We start from the raw sequence: 24,392 nt of genomic DNA on the forward strand, positions 1-24,392 counted from the left end.
AACTGAAATATAAGGTTCTTACAGTCTGGCAGACGTAACAATAAATCTGACTGACTAGCTTTACCATCAGAAAAGTCTCTGGAAAAGCAGTTGTTGAAAGGATTAGTCTCATTCAATTTCAAAAAGTCTTTAACTCCAATAGGAGAAGAACCAGCACCATTCTTGTCAACCAAGGTACTATCATCTGAAGATGACTCCCATTAGAAGGGGTTTTGAACCTGGCCTTTCCAGCAACCTGGGACCGTGCAATGGAAATAACATCCTTGGCTCTCCCTATAACTTCTTCCAAAGTTTGAGTCAAAGACCATATTTCATTAGGCAAGGAATAGGTGCTTAAATTCAAATTAGAGTCATTGGTTTCAGTCATACTGAACCAAAAACAGTACCAGCCAAGACAAATGTGCTTGAAACTTTAAAATATTAATTAGAACTGGGAGGTAAAGAATAGTTATCCACAGAACTTGGGCACTCACTGCAACAAGGACCAAAAACAAAGCGCAACCTATCAAAGGTTAAAAACTAAAAAGAATCACTGTACCAGAGTTGACCGCAGTCGATAAAAACTACACAACACACCTCAAAATTGAATTAAGCGCTTTCATTCTATTTACTTATAAAACTTCATCAGAATAAAACAATGTACATACAAATCACTTTAAATGCAAAAATAATGATGTCACACTCAAAACCAGCCAATAAAATCTCTGTAACCCTAATTAATATAATCACCCATATAATTTTTAACAATAACATACGTTATTTGAAGGTGAAAAGAAAAAATAAAGAACACAAGTAAAAACACTTACAAAAAATGTTTATATGTGTTATTAATACATTTAAAATTCAATAAGCTTTTCAATGAAATGGTCTCATGGAGATAAATGGCCAACTCACCATGTGAAATTAAATATGTTTTATAAGTAAAAATTGTTACAGTAGGTGAAATGCAAATTTTACTTGCAGCACAAGGAATATTCTCAAAAACATCTAAAATATCTAATTTGTAGATACACAGGATAGTCTATAAAAGACAAGAGAGAACAGCAGAGAATTGAAAGCTGGCCTTTTGGAAAATGTTGAGTTTTAAAGTTTTAATCTGAATACTACATCCTTTTCACTGACACATGACATCATTTTTTTAACATTCACCTGAAGTACAGTAAGCACAGGAAAATGGAACCTCAGCTTAATGTCACTTCCAAAGGGAAGGCATCTTGACACTGTCTCCATTGTTACCCCCATCACCTTCAATATGTACCCCATGTTGCATTCATGCAAAGTGATAGGTTATTACCCCTGACACTCCTATGGAAGTTTGTTGTTTAGCATTTAAAGGCAGTTAACAGAGCGTACAATGTACACTTTATATGTAAGCCTTGATTTTTAAAGAGTTGCACATGCTCAGAGCAGTAGTTTGTGTGGAATGCTGTCATTACTGGGTAAGATCTTAACACCAAAATCCTACACTTTACAATATGTGTGTGCGTGTGTGTCTGTGTGTGCATGTGTGCATGTGTGTGTGTGTGTATGTGAACTTGTGTTTTAGTTACAAAGCCAGGGAAAGCACAATAGGACATGACTGATGACACACAGTGGGGGAAAGGGGGCAGTGAAGAAATAGCTAAAAGATTTATCATGCTGGAGCAGTCTGCATCAGCTATATAGCAGTTAGGCAGCAAATATTCTCAGGAAAAATTCCTAAATGGAGGTGATTAGAGTAATGGAGCGACAGGCTGGTGTATTAGGTGAATATATGGGGACTAAGTGGGCATCATGATAGAACTATAAACTAGCTATTATACAGACCAGCATATTGATGAACATGCAACATGTTGGCACCATGTCAGGATGAGTGCAGCCTTATGTAGTTATTGGGCCATAGAACTTGCTATGTATAATGCTAGGCACATGATATGCCACTGCGCAGTGCAAGGGGAAACTGTGTTATACAGTACAAGATGTGTTTCTTCATGGGTCCCTCTTGAAATTCCAAGTTCTGGAATTGGAATTTCAAAAGAGTGAGACTCTGTCTGGGATTTATTGGGGTGTGCAGCACTTCTGCACAATGCTAGCACAGCTTGATGGTACCGTACTGTGAGACAGGCAATAATTACTTATACAAAGTGAGATACACAGTACTTCATGCACTTAGCTGTGCTCTGGAGTATAGAAGTGAGCAGTATGCAAGCAGACATATCTATGCAGGGAAATATATACAGAGAAGCACTGGCTTGAATCCATAGAGTGGCCGTGCACTGCTTTGCATGAACCTCAAAAACATAAACTCATGCACTGTTGAATCTTTAAATAAAGCAGAAGATACAGAGACTGTGCTTCTTGTGTTTACATGTCCCTTGGTAGGATGACACAAAGTAACACACACCACTACACAGTCATACAGCATTTGCAGCTGCAATGCTATGATGTCCACATAGGTGAAAATGGTCAGATGCATGAAAGCAGAGGAAAGAGGTATATAGAAAAGTGGGTAAAGGAGGACTGTAGCAAGCAGGGGAATGCACACACTAAAAGACAGCATGTATGTACAGTATTTGGATGGCGCAGTGGTGCAATGGTAGCATTGTCACCTCACAGCAAGAGATTCTCTGGTTCAAGTTTCGGCTGAGGTGCCTTCTGTGTGGAGTCTGCTTGTCCTCCTTGCATTCGTGTGGGTTTCCTCTGGGTGCTCTGGTTTCCTGCCACATTCAAAGACATACATCTGGAGCATTTCTCCCTGGGCATCTGCTGAAAAATTGACTATGTTCCAAGTCGGACTTTCCTGGTTAACAAATGTTAAGTAAATAAATAAAAATAAATAAATGTAGAAGGGTATGGGATGGAGGAAGGCAGAGCAACATTTTTAAGGGGATAAAGCCCACTTTTTTATTTATACAAGGATAAGAGAAGAGAAAAAAGGTTGAAATGAAAGGAAAGGTAGGAAAGGGAGCAGGGGCAGAAAGATACATTTATAACAGCACAAGAAAATAGGTGCAGATATGCACAAACTAGGATTGTGAGAAGAGGGATAGGCAGAAACAAACAGAGGGAGGCAAATAGTGATAAGAAGTATTAGAGAATGTACAGGGTATTGGACATGACACAAGAGGAATGTGTTACACCAAGCAGGGAATAGGATGGAGTATGGAAATCAGCATGCTATCTGCCACCACAGCCCAAAGGTACATTAGTGTAATCTGTCTCCAGATGATGGAGCAAGGTGGCTGGTAGTACGGGCCACACCTTCCCTTGGTTGCCTGATGGTTGGGGTAAGCTGGTTACCAAATCTGCCATCTACTCCATAATGCTGTCCATTTGGGCCATATTCCTGCCCACTACGCTCTCAACTGTATGCTCCCTCATCTGCTCTAACTGTGGCTGGGCCATCTCAAGCAATGTTGCTGGGCTTGAGGAGTGGGAAACCCTTTGACATGGCACTTCAAGCCTAATCACTCTCTTACTTCTCAGCAGAGGTGAGACATCATGAAGCTGCCTGCAGAGCCTATCATCATGACCTGCAGTGAAGAAACACAATGCAGAGTTTACAATGAATGACTGCATTCTGTCAGGGGACTTAATATATTAAAAAAAAACAGGTATGAATGATTCAGTATGACTAACCCTTCCTGGCTGCTAGTCTCTCCTTCCTCCTGTGGTGGGTGACATGGTTTATGGCTTCCTACTGAAAGAGAAAGGGTAAAATCAAAAAAATGTGATGTGCAAAGTAACATGTTACAACAACAATGACAACTTGTGTTCTCTTATATATGTTCTAGTAAATTTGTTCCAGGTAGCATGTTGGTTATAGTCCCCTTTGCATATGATAATATTCCTGTATGGAAATATGGTACCTCTTCATTTGAGGACAACCATTTATGAGGCATGCACCTTATTATCAGGTAGTCAGACAGCACCACAGAACTGGTCCCTGCAAAAACCACAGTAAATGAAATTAGTAGTTTAGTACCACCAACACCCACCAAAGAAGAAGAACCATGTAGTATCCCACATAGCTGTGGTATGCTGAATGAGACAAAGACCTGTCTATAGGAAGGACAGTTTCCCACACAAACCTAAAAATAATAAATGACAATGCTATCCACTTACCATGCAATTCAGTGCATTGTTGATTATCTTTCACCTTGAATGGATGAAGATCATTAGAGTGACAATGTCTCAAACCATCATACCTACGTCTACACTGTCCTGGGCTGGTTATGCCTCTGGCTGAGATCAACACATCAGCCTTATGGAACAGACCAGCACAGCATCCAGTATCTGATACCCAGATTGGCCATGAAGAAATTATGGGAATAATACATTATCTTGCTCTTTTTCATTCACCATGCATGTTGTCTCTTCTGGGCACTTGCAAAAGTAACCTCTGCCACACGAATATCCTCAGAAAATAGTGGCATGTTCTGAAGGTATACAGCTGTGAATCATGCATATAGAGTATTTCTGAATAGTGGATAGTACATCTTACAACTACACAGAAGAGCAATGCACATACTCATACAAGCCTTCTGTATGAGTGCTTAACTACAGATGTCACAGGTAACAAGTACCAGTCTCTTTGCCATATACAGTGACTGGTCTGATGAGGGTACAATGTTTCCAAGTTCACTTCCATGTGGTGAACTGCCAGTTTAAGCACCGTTGTCCAGGTGTGCACTTTGTTGCTACATGTGTGCAATTTGTAGCACCCACTACCTTAGGAGTATTTTTTTTCTGAAAGGTACAGTACTAAAAAAAAAAAACATAGTTCTCAAAGTCTTCTGAATTGGTTATATTCTTTAATTTAATCAGCTGGATGACTGCCACTGTTCTCAGAGAAACTTTAAATTCAAGTGCCAGCTTTACTGGAAATGGTATTCTTTCAGAACATATGGCTACTGAAATCGACTGCTCAAACAACTGTATTCATAGAATTGCATTCCTCCCTAATGAGGGCAAAAACTGACATCATGTATGCAGAAAGGATGCTGGCAGGCATGATACAAGTGGGACAGCTATGTTCACTAGCACATTAGACCACTGATAATGCAGCTCGGATGATCTGTGACCATACCTTTCAACCTCTTAGCACAAGAAGTCTGGACAAAGGCAAAAATAATGGGGGGATAAAGGTCCAAAATAAGGAAAGGATTTAAATATTGCTTGTATAAACTTAAAAAGGTTGCTAGAATAATAGGTTTTTGCATTGGCGTGCATTTTCAGAAGTATATGAAGTGTGAAACTCAAATATCTGCCATTATTTATTGACTTAAGTCCTCAATGTTTTTCCAGAAAACCACAAATTTTATGTGGAACAGACCAAAAGTATGAGGCAAAAATCTGGACATTCTGCAAAAATAAGGACAGAGGTATGCTTATGATGTGATAAGTGTTTTTTCCTGCTACTACCTGGGCGACTGTCCGATCTAGCTAAACTGCAAATATTTCTACTTCTTGAACTGTTTTAAACTGCTTAAAGTTGTTTTTGCACCTGCACTTTTAAAGTTTGTCCTGTTTGTTGCATTTACCTGTTGAGGCTACACACTCAAGTGTGCTAGCCTGTGTTACATATTTACTGCATTTTCCTGCTATTTGTTGAAAAAAAGAAAAACAAAAAAACAAACAAAAAAAAAAAATTATCCTTGTTTCCCATCTTTCCTGACCTAGAGTAGTCCAAATACAGGCTTTGCTGTATTCTGGACTTTTGGAAAGTTCCTGTGTTGTCCATTTCCTTTCTTGGATAGAGGGAGGTTTCTTTGTTCACCAGTGGCAGTGGGGAACTTAGAGCAGCCTATCTATCCCTGGAGGAGTGTTCCCAGCACAAGAATCTGGTAGTCTATTGGCCATTTTGGGCCAATTTCTAGCTCTTTCAAATCCCCCTGTATAAAACCTGCTTTGGCAAGGTTTTTGCGCTTGTTACTACTCAGCCAAGCTCCTCGTGGTCCTGCAGAGTGGTGCTAGCAGCAGAGAGGCTAAAAGAGCGACTGCTAACCTGATAAAAGTGTTTTTCCTGCTACTACCTGGGCGACTGTCCGATCTAGCTAAACTGCAAATATTTCTGCTTCTTGAACTGTTTTAAACTGTCTAAAGTTGTTTTTGTACCTGCACTTTTAAAGTTTGTCCTGTTTGTTGCATTTACTTGTTGAGGCTACACACTCAAGTGCGCTAGCCTGTGTTACATATTTATTGCAATTTCCTGCTGTTTGTTGCAAAAAAAAAAAAAAAGTTATCCTTGTTTCCCATCTTTCCTGACCTAGAGTAGTCCAAATACAGGCTTTGCTGTATTCTGGACTTTTGGAAAGTTCCTGTGTTGCCATTTCCTTTCTTGGATAGAGGGAGGCTTCTTTGTTCACCAGTGGCAGTGGGGAGCTTGGAGCAGGTTATCTGTCCCTGGAGGAGTGTTCCCAGCACAGGAATCTGGTAGTCTGTTAGCTGTTTTGGGCCAATTTCTAGCTCTTTCAAGTCCGCCTGTATAAAACCCGCTGTAGCTTTGCGTGATTTTGTGCATAGCGCTTCATCGAGCAGCGCCGCTTATTTGGGTTTGAGCCTTGGAACTGATCTAGTTCTCATAATAAACACCCTATTCCTATGCTAAAGCCTAGCACTTGCTCACTAAAGCAATTATATAAGTCAGCACTAAAAAAATTAAAAGCACTACACCCTCACAAACTCCCCTTGAGTAACTTGTTCCCCATTGGCCCTTTTTTTCAATTATAAAGGAATTCCCAATACTATTCTAGCATGTCCAAAGGTCAGTTGTCAATCTCCTCTCCGGTCCAGCTGGTGAACCTGGGAATCTTGAGGCAATGTTACAACTGCCTAATGTACACAGACAACCCTCTCCTCCTCCCAACAAATTCCAACACATGTGAGAGATGCAACCATATAGCCAAACTGGAGGCTAAGCTCTCTCAACTCAGTACTGGCGTAACCAGTCAGGAGGAGAAGGAAACCACACTCACTACAATTCCAGTCTCACATAGACCTACCACGACAGCAAACCAAACACATAAACACACAAAAACATACTTGGAGGCTCTAAATAAAAATCTGCCTAAGCAGCAGAGACCTCCAAAGCAGACACCCAGGCAACCGCTACCCCAAAACAAAACACATGCAACACATAGCTCACAAAGCCAGTGTGCCGAACAGTCACAGCCCTTAAGGCTAAACAACACACTTGATACACTTGTAATAGGTGACTCTATCATCAGGCACACTGACGTCCCGCTCACCAGGCTGAACAAGGAGAAGGTCACGGTGAGCTGCCTATCGGGTGCTAGGATCCGCCACATAACACAAGCACTCAGGTCACTCCAAGGCAAGTACAAATATGACTCAGTCATTGTCCATGCTGGTGTGAATGACCTGAGATGTACCTCCCTGGACTACATGAAAAGAGACATAGAGGAGCTCTCTGGGCATGTAGCCCAGGCCGGTATGACCCTGACCTTGAGTAGCATCTTACCCTGACCAAGAATGATGCCACAGTATGAAGACAAGATTATCAATTTCAACAATTGGCTTAAGTATTGGTGTCATTCAAAGGGGATCCAATACCCGTCAGCCTGGGATGACATGCTCGACAAGCCATGATGCTTCGCTAGGGATGGCTTGCACCTGTCACCCCTGGGCTTTCGGATATTGGCAAAGGCTCTTGCTACCCCCATAGTGCCTTTTTTAGGCAAGGCTCAAAAGACAAACCCACCTCCATAGGTATCACAAGGGATAAGAAACTAAGAGTAATGCTACTCAACGCCAGCAGTCTAAACCTCAAGATGCATGCATTCGAAACTCTCCTTAGCATGGAGAACATTGATATCTGTGCAGTAACAGAAACCTGGTTCAAGGCTCTCGAGAGCACCCCAGCACTACCAGGTTATACCTCATACCATGCTTTTCGGCCCCAAAACTTGGACCGAACCACAAAAGGAGGGGGAGTATCAATATACGTCAAAGATACCCACACCTCCAGGTTGGTGGCACAGCACGAAGCATCAGAGACTATCCATGTGCAACTAACAGTGGGTAAAACTGCCATCCAGTTTATAGCCTGCTACAGACCACCCTCCCAAACCCAGGAACCCCACTCGGCCTTCCTGAGAACACTGGAAAATATGAAGGTCTCTCCAAACACCATTATATTGGGTGACTTCAACTACCCAACCATAGACTGGGAGCATTACTCTAGCTCCAACACCCTAGCCCAAAGGTTCCTAGAATTTACAAACTCAAATGCTATGGAACAACTTGTTACCACTCCCACAAGAGAGGAAAACATACTGGACCTGATCATCACCAACATGGGGACTCTATGCTCCAGACCAGAAGTGTATCCCTCACTGGTAAGATCAGACCATAAACTAATCTCACTGGATATTCACATCCCGACCCCACCCCATGCCCATGAAAAACTTCTCTAAAGCAAATTTCACACTCCTCAAAACCGAGGTGGAATCCTTCAAAGCCCCCGGGCCTCTGGATAATACGGCCCAGACCACAAAATCCTTTATAAACGCATTCTATAAACACCTTCAGGAATGCATGGATCATGCAATCCCAAATAAAACCAAGACCCAATCCTCCAAAGGCAGGCGTCCTGTCTGGTGGACCCCAGCCATAAACAAACTATACAATAGAAGGAGGAAGCTACTACATGACAGAGCAAAATCCCAAAAAGGGAAGGCATCTCTGATCAGTATTAGCAAAAAACTACGGGCACTCATAAAATCGTCTAAGGCCAGCTTCGAGAAAAAAATTGCACAGGACACTAAGGATAATCACAAGGCTTTCTTTAGTTATGTTAGGAACCTGGGTGGGAATTCCCAGATATGCTCAGAATTAGTCCAAAATGACAAAAAATACACGAACCCACAGACATTGCCAACATCCTAGCTGACAGGTTCAGCGCAAACTTCTCCCCCCTCCCCACCAAAAGGGCTAATATCTATCCCAGCAGAGTGCTGCCCCCCTGACATCTCAGATGCTCAGGTAAGAGCTGCCCTCTCCAAAGCAAGAAACACAGCATCAATGGGACCAGACGGTGTCCCGGGCTGCGTCCTACATGAACTCCAAGAAGAGCTAAACCCAAACCTAAAACTACTGTTCAATCTCAGCCTTACTACAGGATATGTACCCAAAGAGTGGCGTACAGCAACAGTGGTCCCTCTCCACAAAGGTGGTGCCTCAACGGATCCTGGAAACTATTGCCCCATAAGTCTCACTAGCTTGGTCTGCAAAGCTATGGAAAGGATCATCATGGACCTTATAAATAAAGATATAGGGGACCTACAGACACTGGATCCTACCCAGTTCGGCTTTGTTAAGGGCAGATCCTGCCTCTTAAACCTGGTCAATTTCTTTGAAACAGTCACCAAGGCCATTGACAAGGGGAAGTTGGTCCACACAGCCTACCTGGACCTCGCAAAAGCCTTCGATACAATACCCCACTCGGGCATTATAGATAAGCTCACCAGCTTAAATATAAACCCCTATGTCACTAGATGGGTTGCAAACTGGCTCAAGGACAGAACCCACATGGTTAGAATAGCTGGAGCCATGTCAGACTCCAAACCAGTTACAAGTGGCGTCCCACAAGGCTCAGTCTTGGGACCGCTCTTGTTCGGTATATATTTCTCGGAGGTACAGGCCAACATGGAAGGACTGTGGCTGACCAAGTTCGCAGATGACTGCAAACTGGGCACCATTATAGACTCTCCAGCTGACACAAGCATCCTCCAAAAGGGCCTCATAGAAACAGACAACTGGTGCCAGAGCCATGGCCTCAAGCTAAATGCCAAAAAGTGTATAGTCATCCCCTTTGGCAAAAACAAAGTGCCCACAAATTACCACATAGGTGGTAATCCGTTAAGTACAGAAGAAGTAATTAGGGACCTGGGGACCCAAGTTGATAGCAATCTCTCATTTGACAACCACGTGGCAAAAGTGGTTAGAAAAACATTTTATATAGCCCACCTAATCATGAAGGGATTCACATCTAGATCAGGGGAGGTCATCGTGCCTCTTTACTCATCCCTCATCAGGCCCATAATTGAGTACAATGTCCCTTTTGGGATGTACCTTACCAGACACCTGCAGCAACTGGAAAGACCCCAAAAGTACCTCACCAAGAGGATCAAGGGGCTCAAACAGATGCCGTATGCTGCCTGGTTAAAGAAACTCCAGCTCTACTCAGTGGCATACCGCCTGCTCAGAGGCGATCTGTGCCTGACGTATAAAGCCATGTCCAACCCGGAATTAATGGACATGCTGCACCTCAGAAAATCCAAATCCCATCGAGCTACGCGCTCGAGGGACTTAAACCTCAGCACTGAAATAAATAGGACATGCTGGAGGGACAGAATCATAACCCAGAGGCTCCCTTCACTCTGGAATAAAATCCCAGTCCAGGTTAGGCAGAGTCCCTCATTGTCTCTCTTCAAGAGGAATCTTGATGAGTGGATGGGAGATCGTAGGTTTACCCCGGGTATCACTTCTGTGTCACTGTTAGACAGAAGCACAGTATACTAACCTCAAAAAAGGGCATCGCAAAATTAATTTAAAATGGGTGGCGAAAGCCATACACACTCTGGCTAGGCTTATAAATGCCCTAGGGCAGATAGCCTAGTATGAACCTATGAACCTATGAACCTATGTTTGAAATATTGGAATGTCGGACGACCATACATCCAATCAGCTTTGAACTAGGTGACTTACACACAGGTTAAGGTGCATCTATACTTCACTGCAGCTTTGGTGGATGAGCAATGTGGTGCAATTTTGTTTTATCACTGTTTTATTGTGACTTGCATAGTGCAAAGTGTTTACTCCTCTGGATTTGTTTTTATTTCCCCCCCCCATCGTACTGTGATTATGGAGCTAGTATGTATATGTTATTTTTTTTTTTTTTTTACAAATTATGCATCTCAGCAGTGAAAAATCTATAAAGTGTAACTCTTTTTTAAATGTCTTGACAGAATGTGGGGAAGCATTAAGACATTTTGAATTTTCAGATATAATGGTCCCCTGTAGTAACGTATCACAGACTTTCATGAATTCAACACTGGTAACCAAGCAAACATTTTTATGTGCCTTATTTATTATTTACTGGGCTGATGGCACTTTTCCAGGGAAGACTTATAATTTTAAGAACAGGAATTTTAATTCATGGTATCAATACAGAACTGCCACAGTATTCATGTATATTTTTCCTTGCACCTTCTCTTTTCCCACTCCTTTCGAATTTGTAAACAAAGCATAACACATTGTCAGATGATCCTAACTTATGAAATCAGTATGTTCTCCAACAAAGTCACAGCTGTAAGAGCTAGCTTTCTAAAATACTACTTCACTATTGTACATTTGAAAGACTAATGCGAGTTGTAGGTACAGTTGCATGAGATGTTCTCATATGCTCTGCTAGGTGGGGCAAATGGTCAAATGACAATTTAGTGGCACAGAAAGAAAGTTTTCCTGAATTATGCAGATAAAGAAACAACTTCATAGTGATGGGATGTGAGAGTAGTGGAAGTTGAAGTAAATCTCTCACCTACTAATTATTGTTTACTTTGAGGTCACAGCACATATTTCCTTTTGTGTGTATGTGTGTGTGTGTGTGTGTGTGTGCGTGTGTGTGTGTGTGTGTGTGTGTGTGTGTATGTGTGTGTGTGTGTGTGTGTGTGTGTGTGTGTGTGTGTGTGTCTTTTGTATCAACATAGTTTAGCAAAACTTTTTTTTATTCTCATAGTTTTGTTGAAATGTAATTCAGCATTTTAACATGTTCTCATTTTAGAATAACAGTAAGATAACCCCTTCAAATGAAACTTAAATCTTTCTTGTTTGCAAATGGCAGGTTTGAAAAGCAGACATTACCAAGCTGTATCCATGCATGCACATTAACAGCATCGATTGACTGGCAAAAGCTCAAGGCCGCAACCAGCCTCCTATGAAAACCATAAAGAATTGGCATCCATAGCTGAACATGAATAGAAAAATATTTTAATTGTACTTTGCCTTTACAGAGCTGTCATTTACTTAGCATATGCTGTCAGCGAAAGAACAACAGGAGGAGAGAGGAACGGTGACCATGGCCTCTTATCCAGTGACATAAATGGTAGGTGTTATGTTATTTCTCTTATGAAATGACAACTGCTTTAGTTGAAAGTCATATGCACGTCTTACCAGTTTCTCCAACTGTCTGTAGGTGACACTGAACAAGTCCACTTTTACAATGCTACAACAGAAAGAAAAAATGTTTTAACGTCTAATTGATTATACATGCAGATCTTATGATGCATATATATTATTGAATTCTACTCTTTTTCATAATGTCTGTTTCAAAAGTCCTTCTGAGAATTATTCAGTTTAGACATACGCAGAATAGAATTTCAAGGTTTCTGCTAAGAATCATCAGACTTGTAGAAACAATGTAATAATACATAGTAGGAGATAAATATGAGAAATGTATTGCTGAAGCCTTTGCAGATGCATAATATGCAGCAGAAATGTGTCTGAAACAAGGACACACAGGGGTACATAGCTCATTCTGATTAAAATAATAATACAGTTTAAAATGTAGATAGCCCTATGAAAACTGCAGTCTGGCAAGATTCAGTGGCATATTTAGAATTATCTTAACTGCAAAAACATCAAACTTAGTTTATTAAAGCTTCTGTTATGATCCATATTCCAAAAGTCTTTTATGACCCCTTGGGCCCATAACTTTTCAGTAGTGAACTGCGGAGTGAAAGAATTAAGCTGTGAAAATAGATTGAAACTGCTCTGTTTATGTTCAGTCTCTTATGCATTGCTTAGTAGAGGGTGGGGTTTAATTTTTAATTTCTTGCTCTGTCCTGTACTGTTTGAATCACTGTGTTTAACCTATCAATCACACTGAGTAAATCAATGTCTGGCAAAATAATACTTCAAGATAGTAACACTATCCAGAAAAGTTATAAGTTTGTGATCCAGCACATACCAAAGTTCTGGAACAAAATAACATTATAGACATGCCAAAGTAACTGTTTCTAAAGTAACCAGACTAGTATAAGACAAAACACACACGCACGCACGCGCGCACATGCGCACACGCACACACAGACACACGCACACACGTGCACACACGCGCACGCACACACACAGACACACATGGTTATTGGTTTTCCGGCTTCTCAATCACCTCAGGTTATAATCATGCTCTCATGCTTTGGAATGAAAATAGGAATGCATGTTACAGTTAGACCTGAGTGTGACCTTCATCTTGTCTTTGTTACCTGCCTTGCGACAATTTATCTGACTGCATTTTTAAGCATGCAAATGTTTACCCTTGCCTGATCACAGAATCTGTTACTTTTTCTCACAAGTTGCTGCTTAACTTTCTTGGCATACCTTTTTCTTGTCTTGAAGGTTAGCATTTCAGTGACACGAGAGAACATGCTTTCTGATTTCTAAGGCAGCTAGTTTAGTCAGTGCGTGCTGTAATGTACATTTTGTTAGGAAGCCAACAATCAGAAAGTTGGGTAATAAAGGGTTATCACTTTCCTCTGGTTCTCCTTGCCCAATAATGGACACTTGATGAGGACAGCAGCACTTACCTCTCAACATGGAGGCACAACTCAAACAGTTGCCTGTCTTTTAACACCAGATAATTAGCTGCTTTATTTAATTAATTTTTCAAGAAACAAGGAAGCTTAGTTTAAAAAAGTGACTGTTTTCAGCTCTCAGACCCTTCTTTTATGGACAGACAACAATGCTATGTGAATTCCTGTTGCTACCTAAAGTTTACATATGATGTCAGCTGTAAGTCTGAGAGGTGAGAACCTCATGAGGGAATGTATTCTTTACTCTCCATAGTTCTCACGGAACTTCCTTTCCTTGATAGTTTATCAGAAAACCAGGAGTCATAATCCAAGAGAGAGAGAACACTTTATCTGATTCACATGCTTACACCTGCACAAGCCACTCATCAATGGCCATCTTACTAGCTCAAACCACACATACTATTAGTCTGTCTAAAGAGTGGTCTGTGGAAGAAGTTTTAATAGTGCACTCTGAACTGAGTTTGTAGGGAAAGATCCATTTTGTCAGCTGATAATGTAAAGACTGGTGCAATATCACATACTTTGGGGGGGGGGTTTACACAGAGAAGTACATATATGAGCTTGCAATGTGAACAGACAGCTGGTAAATGAGATTTAGTATAAATATGCAAGGTACTCACTTTGGTACAAAAACATGTAGTTAATGTGGACTTGGCAATGTAAACATAAACAATGAAAAGGATTTGCAGGAGATAGTTATACCTAAGTCGAATCATGCTGTGTAATGTAAAAGGTCAGTGGTAAAGGCCAGTAGCATGCTAGGATGTAAAGTGCAGGGAATGGACTCCAGAGATACTGACATGATGCTTACATCATATGGAGCACTATGAATGGTGCATTCAGTGTATCGGAGACCATAATGAGGAAGGAATATTAGGCTACTAGAAAATTGACAAACCAGAGTTTCTAAAACCGTGTAAGGTATGAAGATGTTAAGGTACAAAGGGAGACATTAGACAGCTGGGTTTCTATACTTTAGAAAAGAAACATGCTAATATTTTGGATGCATTGCGTTGTTTGTGGGAAGTAGATTGGGTTGGTACTGAAGGTGAACGACACAGTGATGAAGGGGAGGAGTAGTAAATGGAAGGGGCAAAATTCAAGACAGAGACATGAGGGAACATTTCTTCATGGAAAGGATGGCCGTGTTTTGGAATGCATTGCCAAATGTAGTGGTAGAGTGGTCTGGTATTATATTTGAATAAGTTGATGTTCAGACAATTTTTTTTTTTTATTTGCTTTTGATTACTGGGAAAGTCTGACTGGGCTGTCATAGCCTTTATCAGTGGAAGTCTGGAAAGAAAAGCCCCAATTACTTACATTATTTTATAGTAAATTAGAAATATTATAGTGAGTCACACATTATACTTTACATACAACTAAAATAGACATAGGATGCATAGATTTTGCAGTGACTATTCAACTTGCCTTACAGTATGATATATAGTAACAACAGCAAGGAGTAAAGATTTGCTAAATTGTGATTTAGTAAATGAGGTTTGAGGGTAGATTGGAATCATTCAGAGATACTAAAGTAAGCATACAGAGAGTATCTTGAGCAATAAACAAGGGATGTGACAGACTGGGAGTAGTTATGTGTGTGCAGAACTGAGAGTAGGAAGAGTTTCTGGGAATGACTTTGAGAAGGATTAAGATGATAGGAATCAGAGGAGAGGAAGAGGGAGTCAGATGAAGGGTGAAGTAAAGTGATTTGAGGGTAAGTGTGGTTAATAGTAGTAGATGCTTAAGGAAAGGGGTGCTGGTTATATCTGGACTTGATGTTATTTAACCAGGGGGATGTGCAACAGCAGAGCTATGAGTTAGAATAGTGTTATTATATTAGAAGTTTAAATGTTTCTATGTTGGTGAGAACAGAATTCCAGATCTTAGAGACATTGTTGGAGTACAGTGACTAACCAGCCCTGGTTTGTATTTTGGATATGGTCAACGGGGGGTTGTCAGTGGAATGCAGAGCTCTATTTGGGGAATAAGGTACAAGCATACTATGTAAGGCAGGGCAACGTTATGGCTTGTATATGATTGCATGAGCTATAGTCAATTGGATATCTAGGCAGCCTAGAAATTCTTTCGGCTTTAGTTGTTCTATTACCCGAGAGTGGTAAGATTTAGATGCCTGGTTAGCAGTGAGTCTTTCAATTGTATTATAACATTATATATATCAATTGTATTATAACATTATATATATCAATTGTATTATAACATTATTTATATTTACTGAGAAGAAATTGTTGAAGGTTGGTAAAAATGTGGGTGACACAGCAATGAGGGAAGGAGACATGTGGAGGCTATAGTTTTCCTAGTTTTATCAATAAGGGAGGATAAAAGATCTAGTTTTTGGAGTGTTTTTTTAATAGCCTGTTGGATGTGAATGTCAAATTTTAGGTGCTCATCCATTATGATGCCTAATAGTTCTGAATGTGTGATGTGATCTACTGACATGTTTCTGGAAGAGGAAATTAAGATGTTTTTTCTCAGGTGAGAGTTTTTGGTGTGAAGAAGTTGCAAGTGGAGTTCCCCAGGGTTCACTGCTTGAACTGCTCCCATTTGGCATCAGCTTCCATGAAGTAAAAGCCAATAGAAAGGGCTCTGCTTACCTAAGTTTTTATACAACTGAAAGCTAGGAGCAGAATCCCCAAATGAACTGACCATGCTGCAGGAAGGTTTGTCCCAAACACATAACTGGTTCCAAAATCATGCATTGAAACTAAATAAGAAAAAAATGCATTATTTTATCATTTTTAAAGTCAGCTATCCCAGGGAACTACCAAACTGAGGACATGTCCCTAAGAGCTGACTCAGCTGTTTGGGATTTGGGAACTTAAGGGACAGTAGTCTAATTTTTGGCCAACATGTGTCCACTGTCATACGACAGTCTGATACTGCACAATTTATAAACAAAGGGATTGTGTCTAGATCTAGAGATGTCATTGTTCACCTTTACTTTGTCCTCACTTGTCCAGTCATTGAGTATAATGCCACCTTTGGCATGTAGCTGTCCAGACAAGTGCAAAAACTGGAATGCTCACAAAGATACCTTGCCAAAAGGATGCAAGGCCTAAACAATATGTCTTACAAAGACCTGCTCAAAGCTCTGTCACTATACTCAGTAGCCAACAACTACTAAGAGTTGACTTGTCTCTGGCATACAAGACATCCTCCAACCCAATTCTGATGGACCTGCTGCATATAAGCAAGTCAAATGGCAAGGGATCTACAACTCTTCTGCAACATCTACAGATTGGTTTGGAGGGACAGGTATATCTTGCAGGGGATACCACTGCTCTTGTACAGACTTCCCATCCATGTAAAACAAAGTTTATCCCTGTCCATATTCAAGCACAACTTGGATCTGTGGATGCATATTAGAAAATTTACCATAAGACAGCCCTCTGTAATACTAATGGACAGAGGCAGCTCCTAAATACTTTATCCAATGAATGGGTCCCCTCAAAGTATCTATGGCATTATCCCAATTATTCTTACTAGGGGTAATATGTAATCATTGACCACAGAATGGGTAAGGCGAATCTAACACCAAATGGAATAGGTTAATTCAAGCACCAAAAGGGAAACTGGATATGCTTAATATGGCCCACAAGGGCAGCAAGCTTAGTACTAAATTATGAACCTATGAGCATAGCTGAGTATATGTTGTTAATAAAAATGTTGAAGAGTGTAGAGCCTAATATAGATCCTTGGGGTAGTCATAATGGGGTGGGTAGGAATGTGGCTAGATCTTTCTGTCACTTAACTGTATGAAATCTGTTTGAAAGACTGATATGGAAACAAGATAAGGAGGAAGAATTTAGGCCCAGGGAAGATAGGTGGATAAGAAGCATCTGGTGAGAGATGGCATAAAGTGCTTTTGACAGATGCAGTAAGAATGAGGAGACAAGGTTCCTAGATTTCCTATGGGTATTGTCTTGTTTGGTAATTAATACTGTATCAGTATTGTGATACAGTCTGAGGCTATGCTGAGTTGATGAGAGGTTGTTGTCAGTTAATTATTTAAAGAGTTGTGCCTGAATACATTTTTAAAATACTTTTGATAGCAGGGAAAGGACAACTATGAAACAATAGTTTTTGAATATAGTGGAGTTATCCTCTGTGTAGATGCATATTATAATGGGAAGGTAGTTTATTTCTCATCTGGACCTGTTTATTAAGATAGAAGTTTGGTAGGTTATGGATTGGTGGATATGGAGATGAATTCAGTAGGGAGGTTGTCAGAAGCAAGTATGGTAGGTTTAGTTTTGAAGGAGCTTTTTTATGGTGTATGAGGGGGATGATATTGAAGTGGAATATGGGGATTTGAGAGGAAAGTTTTGAGGGGATTAAGAAAGAATTAGGCAGCTGGTTGTTAGTAAGGAAGGTGGCTGATTTTATGAAATGAGTGTTAAGTTGCTTTGAAATAGTATCAGTATGGTTGGAAGTGGTGAGAAAGAGCTGGCCAGCCTGGGTTCAGTATATTGTGGATGCAGAACCAGAACTGTTTAGGACATTTGATGTGGGTATCTTGGAATATGGTATTTTTTGTCAGATCTAATGCATGTTTAGTGTGGATACACATGTATCTTTAAATTCTGTCTTATCTTGGAGACATTTTTCAGGTTTTAGTTCTGATTCTCATTAACTGCCTGGTAGCTGTGTATATCCATGGTGCAGGGTTCTATTTATCTCTTTTGTTTCTGGTTGGGGCTACTTGGCTTGGTAAACTAAAGAACAGTTAGTTGAAATATTTAACTGCCTCATCTAGAGTTTTTTTCCAGTGGATACCAGCTGCAGAGCTTTAGTGAGACTATGAAAGAAGTTTTGTTAATGTCGGTTAGGTTGCTGACTACAATAATGTTGAATTTTTAGTGAGTGTGAGGATTGTCTTTTAATGGAAGTTGGTAGTTGATCACTACTAGAGTTGGGGTGGGCTCTGGAAGAGATGATTTTTTTTGAGCCCAGTCACAGGTGGAAGACCTACTGGAAGATTTATTACATCTGGTAGTAGTGGTGATTTGTTTTGCTTTTATTTTATTTTATTTTGTTTTTGTTTATCAGTTTTGTGCTATTGGGTTTAATCAAAAAACCCCTTTTCAGTGGAGACTTGGGGAGAAAATTTCCAACATACTATAAACATTTTTAAACAGACATTCAGTAATTGCGTGAGCAGACATTAAGCAATATACATTAACAATTATACATCCATATGCCATTTAGATTACATTCATATGAATGTAGCTGCAACTACTACAATATAAAGGATACGTATGCATTAGTAGATGTTGAATATTAAGCATTTGAAGAGGTGTATTAGTGGGTTTGTCAGATATATAATAGATCCTGTAATGAGTGCTTAGAAATTCAATGAAATGGAAATAAGGGAAAAACTAGGTAGGGCAGAAACTGTTAATACTGAAGTTAAGAAGTGAGGTGTATATCGGATTCAGAGACAATTATATATATGGTTATCATAAGGTTACATTAGAAGTATAGTGATGTAGAGTGAGAAGTCACAAACTAGTGTATGTAGCTGGGAGATGCTAGTAAAACTATTCATGTATTGGTGAAGACAGGTTGTGGGGCATAGGATTCTGAATGAATGTGGATTGACAATATGGCATGCTGAAGATAAGAGTTGCATCTATCCTGGAGATTTACAGGAGCAGATCCATTGATTTGATAGATAAAGTTTTAGCTGTGTTTTAAATGAGTTTGCATTTTGAATTAATTTCAGTGGTAGTGGGATGTGGTTCCATAGTTTAGCTACACTATTTGAATATAGAGATTCACCTGCAGCATTGATTTGATAACAGTGATTAGTGATTTTTCTCTAGAGCATACAATTCTACAGGGGGAGTAGTATTGCATTAAGTTTTAAGGACTAGACAATTTTCTGGCTTATAGAGATGTCCATATATTATACTTAACTGAGAAACAGCTGGGTGATGTGGTAGTTCTAACCAGTTTAATTCTCTGAGGGTAGGTAGTAGTGTGTTCATTTGTTATAGCTTACTGCAAATTTGGCTATTTCATTATAACATAGCTCAAGTTTGGACAGTTGCAATACATGCAGTTTAGTGAAGATTTATTTATTTTGTTTATTTTGTTTACTGGGTAATGTCTGACTGGGCATGAGGCCCATGGTGCAGCATTGAGGAGAGATGGCATTCAGAAAGTAGCAGCTATAGATCATCTGGCTATGTCAGTGAGGTAATTTTTTACTCTGTCTAATGTACCTAGTTTTTCATGAGTTTTCTTAACCATCTGTGATACATGGTGGTCAAATTTCAACTGGTCATGTATGATGATACCCAGCAATTGTGTGTGGTTGGCCGACATGATACTGAGTAGTGTTGTTTTGGTAGAGACATATTTTAGGGTAACGAACAGTAATTTAGTCTTATTAGGGTTTAGAAGTAGCTGTGAATTATTTAGCCATATTTCAGTCGATAAGGATTGTTGTGTAAGGTCTTGGAGCTTAGATTGACAGATTTGGCAAAGGACATTAGGGTCGCGTCATCATAATATTGAACTAGAGTAGCATTTTTTGTAGAGGTGTAGAGGGCATTAAAGAATATGTTGAAAAATATGGGGCCTAGTATAGATCCTTATGGGACACAAGACATACTGGTAAGAAGGTGGAGTAACCATTATTTTCATTTACATCCTTGTATCTGTAGAGCTGGTGAGTTCTGAGGATGAGAGTTTATGCAAGAGTTCTGGTGGGAGATGGCATCAAAAGGTTTTGATAGGTTTAGTAAAATAGTGGAGACTAGGCTTCCATCACTTCTGTTGGTGTTAACAGTATTAACCAAACTCAGTCTAGCAGTAGGTGTGCTGTGATGCAGATGGAAGCCAAGTTGGGTTCATGATAGACACTGGTAATCTATTAGATAGTTGAGAAGTTGCTTATGAATGCATTTTTTTATATTTTTGATAGGGGAGATAAATGGCAACTGGTCTATAGTTTCAAAGTTCTACTTTGATTTCATCCTTGTGCAATGGAATAATGAATGATTTTTTTCCATAGTGAGACATTATTTTCAGATGTGGATCAATTTATCAGAACTGAAACTGAATATTCAGTAGCCTTAGCTGCTATTTTAAGAGATTTGTCAGGTAGATTGATAGGGGCAGTTGTAGTAGGCTTTAAATTTTTTGAGGTATTTTGATGGTATCTGTTGGAACTGGTTGGAAGGAGAAATGTTGAAGGAGGTTATTTGATTGAATAGGGACTGCAAGGGTTTGATTAGTCACCTGGCTGGATACTTGTGTAGAATTATAGAGGCTGATGGTTGAGATGCGATTGGAGTTAGAGAAGCCAATCTGTGTTTACATCACTTAGAATGATAGTTTCTTGGTTGATATTGGTGGAGAACCAGGACAAGATGTCATCTACAGTTGTATTATTATAGCCTGGGGCAACTAGACAGATGTTTTTATAAGGTTTAAAGTGTTTTTATTTTTTTTCTTGGCATTTAAATCCCTTTTGTCTGCCAATCACTAGGTTCCCAAATTTCTTGGCTTGCAAGATGGAGCATGTCAGTCAGGCATCCAGCACAGTTTTCCCTGTTTAGGTCCCTTAATCTCATAGGTTCATAGGTTAGTACTAGGCTAACTGCCCTTAAGGGCCATTTTAAGCCTAGCCAATTACCCCATGTCAGAATCAAACTCTGCACCTTGTGTTTCTAAGGTAAGCACCTTAACCATTATGCCAATCCTCTTTTTCTTCTCTTTGGCTAACCCTGCCATACACTCATATTGAAGAAGGGGGCTGCAATGCTGAACCAGTTTGGTGCATGTGCACTTCCAGAAATACTTTATTTCAACTACAACACAAAAAGATATTTTTGCACGTGAATTGACCCAAGTTCTCCTGATGTAATTGTCAAGCCATCATCAGTAATACCAGGTCAGGCAACTTCCCTCCTCCAAGAGTAAATCGGCCAGTGTCAGTCTTTTTGTTTCACTCTCTTCACTCAAGTCTACCAATATATTGGTCATCAACTGATCCCAGGTTGTCTGTGTTGCAGTGAGAACTTCATCTTTCTTTATCACAGAACTGATAAATGTTAGAAAAAGGCTTGATATAATGCTATTCTGATGTTAGAACATGTTGATGTCAATGAGGTAGACTGGGTAAGTTCAGACAGATGGCAATGCGAGTGCATTGTTTTGATCCTAACAGACCTCATGTTCACCGCCCAGTCCCCAGGACGCAATGTCCATGCTGGGTCTACCAACTACTCTCCAACCCCCCCCTGGATTTACTTTGTTTTATTTTTTGCTGGGGCCAGTCATGGATTCTGAGGGTATCCTAGGGGCTTGGCTCATCTGTGCTTCCATCCGGGGGGGATTTTTTTTATGACCTACCCATTCCCTTTCCCCACCCCCACACTCACTGATTACATCCTTGGGCAGCTTACCTTTTTGGACCATGCCTCCCCTTAGGAAGCATATCAATAAGCACCCTCCCAACTTGGATTGGCACATGCATCTCCTCCCTGCTGCTCCGTCAATCACCCAAGCTGCTAACTGAACCCAGGTCTGCTGAGCCATACTCAGGGCTTTATCCCTCTATGTCACTGCAGCAGCCTAACAATGCTAGTGATGAGCAGAAAGGTTATATTACAATAGGTGCTTGCATTAAAGGAGGCAATTATTCCAGATCTGTGGTGTAGAGAGATAAACTCTATGACCAGCATAATGCCAAGTTCAGACAGAGGATTGGTCAACAGAAGAACTAGGCAGTGGAGGGTGAGAGTGAGCAGTTGACACTAGCACACCTATCCTGGCATCTGACCTGATGCCCTATTACATCTGACTGGCTTTACTAAAACTGAGGAGCTAGCTGCTAGCTGACAGACACCAGCCAGGTCCTGATTCTGTGCCTTAAACTCCAAGCTGAGGAGCAAATAAAATATTGCTAGTACAGAAATGAATACTATTACTACCCTACTGATCAATCAGCATTTCCCAATTGTGCCCCCAACACCTTGTGCCTGCAGCAGTTGCTCCTTCCACACACACTAGCTATGCTACTGTATCTTGGGCTGGTAGAGGTGGAGTCCAGCTGAAAAATTGAGTGTGCAAGTGGATTCTTTTATGATACTAAAATAGCTAGGGCCTGGGATGTGGACTTGGCCATTTTCAGCCGATGATAGCAGCCTTCATTAGCAAGTGGGCAGAAAAATGCACCTATATAATGAGGAAGAAGGATGCCCTGTGCTGTTGTACAGGTGCTGATGTCAGACAGTGGGGGTTGGGTTAGGGCCTCACAAGAAAGGCCATCATTGCTAGGGTGCTGGAAATGGCATTGCTGACCAGGAAAGTCCAACTAGGACAGAGCCTATTTTCACAGGAGGCCCAGGGAGAAATGCTCCAGATGCATGTCTTTGGAATGTGGGAAGAAACTGGACAACCCAGAAGAAACCCATGAGAACACAAGGAGGACATGCAGACTCCACACAGAAGGCACTCCAGCAGACAATCGAACTGGAGAATGTCTTGCTGTGAGGTGATGATGTTAACCACTGCACCATTGCACCACCCAAAGCATGCAAAAGCATTAAGAAAGGCAATTAATATCCTCCCTTTTCAAATAAAGAATATAAGGCTGAATGAACCAGGGGAAATGTGGACATGGCCACTTTGTTTTAAAAAAGAGAGTTCTAAAAGTGGAAATGTACACACTTTTCAGACTGATCCAATATTTAGTCAGCAAACTTTTAAGTACCAAGAGACTGCCTGGTGGAGATGCCTGGAAGCTTGCGGAATGGATTCTGTTCTGAGAAGGGATGCAGGATGAAATGGATACTACAGCAACTAAGACAATTAGACTGAAAGCACTTCTGGGTAAAGTAACCCATTCAATGACTACTGGAGTTGGGTGAAAGGATTAGTACAGTGAGAGAGAAATAATAGGGATAACGAATAGAAAAACTGAAAGGAAGTGTATGCTAGTTATTATCATTTTGTAAGTGGATAAGTGAGTTAGACCATAGATCCTTTTAAGCCACAGCCCATGCCAGAATGGCAAGGATAAATATAATATATTGACTAGGATTATTTTTGAATGGCGGAAAGAAACTAGAGTGCCTGGATAAAACTTACAGATATCGGGAAAACATGCAAAACTCCACAGAGGCAGTGAGTGGAACTGAGGATGAAAACCTGCTCCTAGGGTTGCAAGTCAGAGATCTTTCCACTTGGTAACCATACTATGGTGTAATAAGAAAGATCAGGAATATAAAAACACAGTTTGGCAAAATATAAAGTGAGAAAGAGAAGCTGGGAAGAAAGCATCTGCACAAATGCCTGGTGAAAATAGATGTAAGGAAAAAAAGTAAATGAAGTAAAAAAAAAGAATTATATGAGAATACAGCAAATGCATGATATTACAGAAAATACACAGGAAGCAGGGAAGCTTGTTTTGTGGGACTGGTTTACAGAAGATATGCTAGAGTGAGGAGAAACCTGGGACATAGAAAGTTAAGTACTAGGGAGGTAGTGTAGCACATGACAGGCTGTGTAATTAGCTGGGACCAATGGGAGGTAGTGTAGCACATGACAGGCTGTGTAATTAGCTGGGACCAATGGGAGGTAGTGTAGCACATGACAGGCTGTGTAATTAGCTGGGACCAATGGGAGGTAGTGTAGCACATGACAGGCTGTGTAATTAGCTGGGACCAATGGTATGGTTAATTGAAGGTCTTAAATCAAAGGCTAGACCCTGTGGGAGAATGCAAGAGGTGAGAGATATGAACACTGCTCCTATCTTCACATGAG

General features: G+C 40.5%; 1 protein-coding gene across 2 annotated transcripts in view; it reads right to left on the reverse strand.

Moving 5' to 3' along the window:
- The window catches only part of BAIAP3 (BAI1 associated protein 3), a 2,552,914-nt gene that overhangs the window by 245,791 nt on the left and 2,282,731 nt on the right, over nucleotides 1–24,392 (reverse strand). For both annotated transcript variants that reach the window (XM_044089547.1, XM_044089546.1), the window contains exon 20: nucleotides 12,175–12,226. In XM_044089547.1, the coding sequence (XP_043945482.1) occupies nucleotides 12,175–12,226 (52 nt within the window). The remainder of the gene's footprint in view (nucleotides 1–12,174; nucleotides 12,227–24,392) is intronic.

This window comes from Protopterus annectens, chromosome 12.part0, assembly GCF_019279795.1.
Source record: "Protopterus annectens isolate FY-2018-M chromosome 12.part0, PAN1.0, whole genome shotgun sequence".
Classification (NCBI taxonomy): domain Eukaryota; kingdom Metazoa; phylum Chordata; order Ceratodontiformes; family Protopteridae; genus Protopterus; species Protopterus annectens.